The sequence below is a fragment of the Zeus faber genome, assembly GCF_960531495.2.
Source record: "Zeus faber genome assembly, chromosome: 1".
Taxonomy (NCBI): Eukaryota; Metazoa; Chordata; class Actinopteri; order Zeiformes; family Zeidae; genus Zeus; species Zeus faber.
Genome location: NC_137193.1, coordinates 2,700,747 through 2,711,746, shown reverse-complemented (window position 1 = coordinate 2,711,746; position 11,000 = coordinate 2,700,747). Strand labels below are relative to the sequence as shown.

The following is an 11,000-nucleotide window of genomic DNA, read 5'->3' as shown; positions in this document are numbered from 1 at the left end:
CTATATATTCTATCTATCTGTACCTCCATACACTGTATGTATATATTCAGTATATACAAACCCGTCGCCACTCTGGCTGATGAGTCTCCTGCAGGTCTCCATCTGGACGTCCAGTCCTCTCTTCATGCAGCACATCTCCATGTACTCGTGCAGGTGGCGGTTCATGTCACTCTTAGCGGTGGCTAGCTCCAACTGCACCACCCAACCACGCCCAGAACACCATCCACACCCACAGAACAACACATATAACCTCATCAACACCAATAACAACAACAACACCAACCACGCCCAGAACAACATCCACCACGCCCAGAACAGCAACAAGACCCACAACTACACCCACAGAAAAACAACACAAATAACACCATCAACAAAGGGGCAAAAAATATTATCACAATAAATGTTCTCATATTGATCGGTATCGATATATATCACGATATATGGAAGTGGTAGGAAGGAGGTATTCAGTGATAACGACTGTCTGGCTGCTTACATACTGTAATGAAGTATGACTAGTATAACTAACTATATTCATATAATTATAAAGTATAACTAGTATAACTAACTATAATAAGAAGTATAATAAAACCATAATAATATAATAGAGTATAGTATAGTAAAGTATAACTAGTATAACTTACTATAATAATAAAACTATAATAATATAAAAATGAAGTACAACTGATATAACTAACTATAATAATATAATAAAAGAGTAGAACTAGTATAACTAACTATAATAATAAAACTATAATTATATAATAATAAAGTACAACTGGTATAACTAACTATGATAATAACATAATAAAGTACAACTAGTATAACTAACTATGATAATAACATAATAATAAAGTACAACTAGTATAATTAACTATAATAACATAATAATATAGTACAACTAGTATAACTAACTATGATAATAACATAATAATAAAGTACAACTAGTATAACTAACTATAATAATATAATAATATAGTATAACTAGTATAACTAACTATAATAATAACATAATAATAAAGTACAACTAGGATAACTAACTATAATCATATAATAATAATAATAATAATAATAATAATAATAATAATAATAATAATAATAAAGTATAACTAGTATAACTAACTATAATAATAACATAACATAGTACAACTAGTATAACTAACTATAATAATAATATAATAATAATAATAAAGTACAACTATTATAACTAACTATATAATAATAACATAATAATATAGTGCAACTAGTATTACTAACTATAATGATATAATAAAGTATAACTAGTATAACTAACTAAAATAATAACATAATAATATAGTGCAACTAGTATAACTAACTATAATCATATAATAATAATAATAATAATAATAATAATAATAATAATAATAATAAAGTATAACTAGTATAACTAACTATAATAATAACATAATAATATAATGCAACTAGTATAACTAACTATAATAATGATATAATAATAATAATAAAGTACAACTATTATAACTAACTATATAATAATAACATAATAATATAGTGCAACTAGTATAACTAACTATAATGATATAATAATAAAGTATAACTAGTATAACTAACTATAATAATATAATAATATAATAATAAAGTATAACTAGTATAACGAACTATAATAATAACATAACATAGTACAACTAGTATAACTAACTATAATAATGATAATAATAATAATAATAATAATAATAATAATAATAAAGTATAACTAGTATAACTAACTATAATAATAATAATAATAATAATAATAATAATAATAATAATAATAATAATAATAATAATAATAATAATAATAATAATAAAGTACAACTAGTATAACTAACTATAATAATAATAAGAAGTAGAAGAAGAAGAAGAAGAAGAAGAAGAAGAAGAAAGTATAACTTGTATAACTAAATAAAATAATATAATAATAATAATAATAAAGTATAACTAGTATAACTAAATATAATAATATAATAATAATAATAATAATAATAAAGTATAACTAGTATAACTAACTATAATAATAATAACAATAATAATAATAATAAAGTATAACTAGTATAACTAACTATAATAATAATAATAATAATAATAACAATAATAATAATAATAAAGTATAACTAGTATAACTAACTATAATAATAATAATAATAATAATAATAATAATAATAATAATAAAAATAATTATAATACTAATAATAATAATAATAATAAAGTATAACTAGTATAAATAACTATAATAATAATAATAATAATAATAATAATAATAATAATAAAGTATAACTAGTATAACTAACTAACTATAATAATAATAATAATAATAATAATAAAGTATAACTAGTATAACTAACTATAATAATAATAATAATAATAATAATAATAATAATAATAAAGTATAACTAGTATAACTAACTATAATAATAATAATAATAATAATAATAATAATAATAATAATAATAAAGTATAACTAGTATAACTAACGATAATAATAATAATAATAATAATAATAATAATAATTATAATAATAATAATAATAATAATAAAGTATAACTAGTATAACTAACTATAATAATAATAATAATAATAATAATAATAATAATAAAGTATAACTAGTATAACTAACTATAATAATAATAATAATAATAATAATAATAATAATAATAATAATAATAATAAAGTATAACTAGTATAACTAACTATAATAATAATAATAATAATAATAATAATAATAATAATAATAAAGTATAACTAGTATAACTAACTATAATAATAATAATAATAACAATATAATAATAATAAAGTATAACTAGTATAACTAACTATAATAATAATAATAACAATATAATAATAATAAAGTATAACTAGTATAACTAACTATAATAATAATAATAATAATAATAACAATAATAATAATAATAATAAAGTATAACTAGTATAACTAACTATAATAATAATAATAATAATAATAATAATAATAATAATAATAATAATAATAATAATAATAATAATAATAATAATAATAATAAAGTATAACTAGCAGGTTGGCTGCTCGTCTTCCAGTGTGGTTGCTACGTAGGTAGGAGCTGGTGGTGCAGGTGGTGCTGATGAAGGTGTCTGACCTCAATCTGGTGGATGGTGTCCTGGTACTCCTTCTCCCTGGATTTAAACAGACACTCTGTGTCTTTTATCACTTTCTCGATGGAGTCGTCCTGCGGCTGCAGCTGCAGGCGAGAGGGAGGGTGTGTACATCAGTGTGTGTACATCAGTGTGTGTACATCAGTGTGTGTACATCAGTGTGTGTACATCAGTGTGTGTACATCAGTGTGTGTATATCAGTGTGTGTGTGTGTATATCAGTGTTTGTGTGTGTATATCAGTGTGTGTGTGTGTATATCAGTGTTTGTGTGTGTATATCAGTGTGTGTGTGTGTATATCAGTGTTTGTGTGTGTGTGTGTATATCAGTGTGTGTGTATATCAGTGTGTGTGTGTGTGTGTGTGTATATCTGTGGGTGTGTGTGTGTGTGTAACAGTGTGTGTGTGTGTATATCAGTGGGTGTGTGTGTGTATATCAGTGTGTGTGTGTGTATATCAGTGTGTGTGTGTGTATATCAGTGTGTGTGTGTGTGCATATCAGTGTGTGTGTGTGTATATCAGTGTTTGTGTGTGTGTATATCAGTGTGTGTGTATATCAGTGTGTGTGTGTGTGTGTGTATATCAGTGGGTGTGTGTGTGTGTGTATCAGTGTGTGTGTGTGTGTACATCAGTGTGTGTGTGTGTGTATATCAGTGTGTGTGTGTGTATTTCAGTGTGTGTGTGTGTGTATATCAGTGTGTGTGTGTGTGTGTATATCAGTGTGTGTGTGTGTATTTCAGTGTGTGTGTGTGTGTATATCAGTGTGTGTGTGTGTGTATTTCAGTGTGTGTGTGTGTGTATAACAGTGTGTGTGTGTATATCAGTGTGTGTGTGTGTGTATATCAGTGTGTGTGTGTGTGTGTATATCAGTGTGTGTGTGTATATCAGTGTGTGTTTGTGTATATCAGTGTGTGTGTGTGTGTATATCAGTGTGTGTGTGTATATCAGTGTGTGTGTGTGTATATCAGTGTGTGTGTGTGTGTATATCAGTGTGTGTGTGTGTGTGTATATCAGTGTGTGTGTGTATATCAGTGTGTGTGTGTGTATATATCAGTGTGTGTGTGTGTGTATATCAGTGTGTGTGTGTATATCAGTGTGTGTGTGTGTATATCAGTGTGTGTGTATATCAGTGTGTGTGTGTGTATATCAGTGTGTGTGTGTATATCAGTGTGTGTGTGTGTATATCAGTGTGTGTGTGTATATCAGTGTGTGTGTATATCAGTGTGTGTGTGTGTATATCAGTGTGTGTGTGTATATCAGTGTGTGTGTGTATATCAGTGTGTGTGTGTGTGTATATCAGTGTGTGTGTATATCAGTGTGTGTGTGTATATCAGTGTGTGTGTGTGTATATCAGTGTGTGTGTGTGTATATCAGTGTGTGTGTGTATATCAGTGTGTGTGTGTGTATATCAGTATGTGTGTGTATATCAGTGTGTGTGTATATCAGTGTGTGTGTGTATATCAGTGTGTGTGTGTATATCAGTGTGTGTGTGTGTATATCAGTGTGTGTGTGTATATCAGTGTGTGTGTGTGTATATCAGTGTGTGTGTATATCAGTGTGTGTGTATATCAGTGTGTGTGTGTGTATATCAGTGTGTGTGTGTATATCAGTGTGTGTGTGTGTATATCAGTGTGTGTGTGTATATCAGTGTGTGTGTGTATATCAGTGTGTGTGTGTGTATATCAGTGTGTGTGTGTATATCAGTGTGTGTGTGTGTATATCAGTGTGTGTGTGTATATCAGTGTGTGTGTATATCAGTGTGTGTGTGTATATCAGTGTGTGTGTGTATATCAGTGTGTGTGTGTGTGTATATCAGTGTGTGTGTGTATATCAGTGTGTGTGTATATGAGTGTGTGTGTATATCAGTGTGTGTGTGTATATCAGTGTGTGTGTGTATATCAGTGTGTGTGTGTGTATATCAGTGTGTGTGTGTATATCAGTGTGTGTGTGTGTATATCAGTGTGTGTGTGTATCAGTGTGTGTGTACCTCCGTGTGGGTGCATGCTGGGAAATCCTCCCACAGCAGCAGCGTCTCCTCCGTCTCCTCCCACGTCAAACTGTCACAGTCGTCCTCAAACTCACTCTCCCTGCTGACACACACACACACACACACACACACATTAATACACGCGCACACACACACACACACACACACACGAATGAATATATATTTAATATTTTCAATTTGATAGTTTTACATGTTAAAATTTTTACTCCTGTGAAGTGCATGGAAGGAGAGACCACACCCACAGCTGGCTGAGCATCCTCTGCATCTCCTCGTTGATCTGATTGGCCGACGTGCTGCAGGAGTCCTCCTCCCTAGCCCCGCCCCCCTCGCTCTCGGACACGCTGGTTGGCTCGTCCCCGTCCGCCGCCCTCTGCTGGCCGTTCTGCTTCCTAGGTCGGCGGGTCAGGGTGGAAGGGGGCGTGGCCACCTGCCGACAGGAAGTAACGCCGCGTGAGACCAATCATCTGTGTCCGGCCGGGCAGTTGGCTCCGCCCACATCTGACACCTGATTTTAGAGGAACCTGCCCATCGTCGGAAATGGCGTCGCGCACACAAGACATAGTACACCGCCGTGTGGCCGCTCCACTTCCCCTCAGCACGTTGTCACGACGACGCTGCAGAGAACCTGTGTTTGTGCGCCGTGATATTTGGCAGGATGTGGGACGTCACCCTGGTACTTTTGGTCCACGCCGTGGTGACCCACGGAGAATACTCACACACTCATTTTGCGTACTACATAGTGTCCTGCTCCTGTAGTACTCCTCTTGTAGTACCCTTCCTGTACTTATTCTGTACTAGTGCCCTTGTCATAGGTACTGCACCTGGAAGATGCGGACGGTGTCCTGGCAGTTCCTCTGCTGGGCCACGTCGCAGAGCCGAGCCGTGATGTCGATGCGGCGGCAGATGTCCATGTCCACCTTCATGGCCTTCTCCTGGATCTTAGTGTCCAGCTCCGACAGGTTCTGATGGAGGGAGGGAGGAGGGGAAGAAAGAGAGCGAGCGAGAGAAAGACAGAGAGAGAGACAGAGAGAGAGACAGAGAGAGAGACAGAGAGAGACAGAGTTTACTTTTAAGGTTCCTTTATTTGCAGTAAGTCATGTCACAGCAACAGCAACTTGATCACGAAGGAACCAAAGAAAACACCAAGAACCAGAGACATTTCAGTCAACCAGTAAACAGGCAGCAAGAGCACAGACATCCCTCTCCAGAGATAACCAGGTAGGCAGGGGTCTGATGGTTTCTTCACCAGCTTTGAGACTGCTGTTCACTATAAGGACGGCTCCCTTTGTAGCCCAGACTGTTTTGACGGTGCTCCACGCTGCCGGCGCTCCCCGCTGTCGGTTCTCTAGCTGCCGGTGCGCACGGGTCCACCGGCGGTGGGGAGGGGGCACCGGCTTGGAGCGTGGTGGAGTGACTGACCCCGGCCGGGGAGCGTGGGAGTTCTCTGCTGTGCTCCACACGGTGCAATCCCCACACTCACCGCATTCCACCATCCCCATGCTGAAAAAAGTCGATAACTTGTGATTTAGGATTAAACAGGATGTGAAATGATGGAATTATACACGGACGTCCCTGTTAATTAACGTGCCAGCGTCTGAAACTTCCACGCGCCGCATCCCACGGGTGAAGGAGCAAAATGAGCGAGTCAACCCGGGTGTCCTGTTCACATCAGAGGTGGAGGTGGAGCCCATTTAAATTGAGGCTGAGACCCGGATTTTTTCTTTCCCACTGGTGCTGGATGTCAGCGGTGTTTTCAGGTTTTTGGTGCATGTCACCGGGTTTTTGGTGCAGTTGGAAACGGGTATTAGAGTAGAGGTGGAGTCGAGGTTCCGTAGAGATAGAGAAGTGGGGGTAGAGGTGGAGTAGAGGTAGAGGAGAGGTACTGTGAAGGTAGGGTGGAGGTAGGGTAGATGTAGGCTGGAGGTAGAGTTCACTTACGTTGCTCATCAGTCCTTTAAACAGAACCAGTTCGGCTTTCAGCTGCTTCACTCTGACGGCCAGTTCATCCTGACACACCTCGCTCTCCTGGAGGTCCTACACACATACAAGGACACACACACACTGTTAACATACTGTATGGACCAACAGTTAAAACAATGTCCCACAGAATTGTTTTATTTCTTATTCTTTTGGGAACAGGAAACCAGTTCAGCTCCGGTTCAACGCCCTCATTTGCATAACCACGCCCCCTGACGAGAAGACGCATCACGGCTCTGACCTCCTCCAGCTCAGAGAGCTTCTCCTGCAGGTCCACTCTGGAGGTGTACTCCTCCTCCCACCTGCAGACAGACAGGCAGATGGATAGATAGATAGATAGATAGATAGATAGATAGATAGATAGATAGATAGATAGATAGATAGATAGATAGATAGATAGATAGATAGATAGATAGATAGATAGATAGATAGATAGATAGACAGACAGACAGACAGACAGACAGACAGACAGACAGACAGATAGATAGATAGATAGATAGATAGATAGATAGATAGACAGACAGACAGACAGACAGACAGACAGACAGACAGACAGACAGACAGACAGACAGACAGATAGATAGATAGATAGATAGATAGATAGATAGTCAGACAGACAGACAGACAGACAGACAGTTAGAAAGACAGACCTATAGACCCTCTCCCTCCCTCCCTCCACCCTAACCCTCCCTCTGTGTTGTGTCACCACCTGCAATGCAGCAGGGTGACCACCCTGCACACACACAAAAATACACATACACACATACACATACACATATACAAATACACATACACATATACAAATACACATACACATATACAAATACACATACACATACACAAATACACATACACATATACATATACAAATACACATACACAAATACACACACACATACACATACACACATACACATACACATATACACACACACAAATACACATACACATATACACACACACATACACATACACACACACACAAATACACATACACATATACACATACACAAATACACATTCACGTATACACACACACAAATACACATACACACACACACACAAATACACATACACATATACAAATACACATACACATATACACACACACAAATACACATACACATATACACACACACATACACACACACACACACAAATACACATACACATATACACACACACAAATACACATACACATATACAAATACACATACACATATACACACACACAAATACACATACACATATACACACACACAAATACACATACACATATACACATACACAAATACACATACACACACACACACAAATACACATACACATATACAAATACATATACACATATACACACACACAAATACACATACACATACACACACACACAAATACACATACACATATACACACACACACATACACATACACACACACACACAAATACACATATACACACACAAATACACATACACATATACAAATACACATACACATATACACACACACAAATACACATACACATATACACACACACAAATACACATACACATATACACACACACAAATACACTTACACATATACACATACACATATACACACACACATACACATACACACACACACAAATACACATACACATATACACATACACAAATACACATACACATATACACACACACAAATACACGGTCACACACAAATACACATATACACACACACAAATACAAATACACATATACACACACACACATACACATACACACACACACAAATACACATACACATATACACACACAAATACACATACACATATACAAATACACATACACATATACACACACACAAATACACATACACATATACACGCACACAAATACACATACACATATACACGCACACAAATACACATACACATATACACATACACATACACATATACACACACACAAATACACATACACATATACACGCACACAAATACACATACACATATACACATACACATACACATATACACACACAAATACACATACACATATACACGCACACAAATACACATACATATATACAAATACACATACACATACACGGTACAGTTGACTTTTGGGGATGGATGTTGTTCTCCCTCCATCTCTCCCTCCACCCCTCTCCTTACATCTCTCTCCCTCCATCTCTCCCTCCATCTCTCTCCCTCCATCTCTCGCCCTCCATCTCTCCCTCCATCTCTCTCCCTCCATCTCTCCCTCCATCTCTCTCCCTCCATCTCTCTCCCTCCATCTCTCCTTACATCTCTCTCCCTCCATCTCTCCCTCCATCTCTCTCCCTCCATCTCTCCCTCCATCTCTCTCCCTCCATCTCTCTCCCTCCATCTCTCCTTACATCTCTCTCCCTCCATCTCTCCCTCCATCTCTCTCCCTCCATCTCTCCCTCCATCTCTCCCTCCATCTCTCTCCCTCCATCTCTCTCCCTCCATCTCTCCCTCCATCTCTCTCCCTCCATCTCTCTCCCTCCATCTCTCCCTCCATCTCTCTCCCTCCATCTCTCCCTCCATCTCTCTCCCTCCATCTCTCTCCCTCCATCTCTCCCTCCATCTCTCTCCCTCCATCTCTCTCCCTCCATCTCTCCCTCCATCTCTCTCCCTCCATCTCTCCCTCCATCTCTCTCCCTCCATCTCTCTCCCTCCATCTCTCTCCCTCCATCTCTCCCTCCATCTCTCTCCCTCCATCTCTCTCCCTCCATCTCTCTCCTTCATCAGCTGTGTCTGAACGTGAAGCCGTACAGTCTGAGTCAGTCTTACTGCGCCCCCTGCTGGCCGCTGAGGAATATAACAGTAATAATTATATTCATGTCAATATTATTACACTATAATTATAAATATATTGTATATAATATGTATATAATTGATAAGTATCATGTACTTTAATATTATAAATTATGTATGTATCATCTATATAAATCATATAAATTATCAAATAAATAACGATAAAACATAACATATACATACTATAATATACATATTATATTATAATAGAAACATTATATAGTAGATATAATAGAGTCTACAGCCAGGAACAGAGTCTACGTCCAGGGACACGGTCCCCACCAAGGGACAGAGTCTACGTCCGGGGACAAGGTGTAAGTCTACGTATAGGGTCTACGTCCAGGGACCGGTTGTAGGTCAAGGGACAGGGTCTACGTCCAGGGACAGGGTGTAAGTCCACGGACAGGGTCTACGTCCAGGGACAGGGCGTAAGTCTACGGACAGGGTCTACGTCCAGGGACAGGGTGTAAGTCCACGGACAGGGTCTACATCCAGGGACAGGGTATACGTCCAGGGACAGGGTCTACATCGAGAGACAGGGTCTACTGCCAGGGACAGGGTCTACATCCAGTGACAGGGTCTACACAATGGTACAGGGTCTACGTCCAGGGACAGGGTGTAGGTCCAGGGACAGGGTCTACATCCAGTGACAGGGTCTACACAATGGTACAGGGTCTACATCCAGGGATAGGCTGTAGGTCTAGAGACAGGGTGTAAGTCCACAGAAAGGGTCTACGTCCAGGGACAAGGTCTACATCGGGAGCCAGGGTCTACTGCCAGGGACAGGGTCTATGTCCAGGAACAGGGTCTACATCCAGTGACAGGGTCTCACAATGGTACAGGGTCTACATCCAGGGACAGGCTGTAGGTCTAGAGACAGGGTGTAAGTCCACAGATAGGGTCTACGTCCAGGGACAGGGTCTACGTCCAGGGACAGGATGTAGGTTCACGTAGGGCAGGGTCTATGTCCACAGACAGAGTGTAAGTCCAGCAACAGGGTCTGCAAGAAGGGACAGGGTGTAGGTCCAGGGGTCCAGGGACAGAGTGTAGGT

The 11,000-nt window shown here is 37.7% G+C and overlaps 1 protein-coding gene across 1 annotated transcript in view; it reads right to left on the bottom strand.

The window, feature by feature from the left end:
* The window catches only part of LOC307233655 (non-homologous end joining factor IFFO1-like), a 14,456-nt gene that overhangs the window by 1,785 nt on the left and 1,671 nt on the right, over window positions 1-11,000 (bottom strand). The window contains exons 2-8 of the mRNA XM_080005029.1: window positions 7,365-7,425; window positions 7,085-7,180; window positions 5,968-6,108; window positions 5,389-5,573; window positions 5,126-5,228; window positions 3,126-3,227; window positions 62-192 (exon numbers count right to left, since the gene is read on the bottom strand). Coding sequence (XP_079861155.1) covers window positions 62-192; window positions 3,126-3,227; window positions 5,126-5,228; window positions 5,389-5,573; window positions 5,968-6,108; window positions 7,085-7,180; window positions 7,365-7,425 — 819 coding nt within the window. The remainder of the gene's footprint in view (window positions 1-61; window positions 193-3,125; window positions 3,228-5,125; window positions 5,229-5,388; window positions 5,574-5,967; window positions 6,109-7,084; window positions 7,181-7,364; window positions 7,426-11,000) is intronic.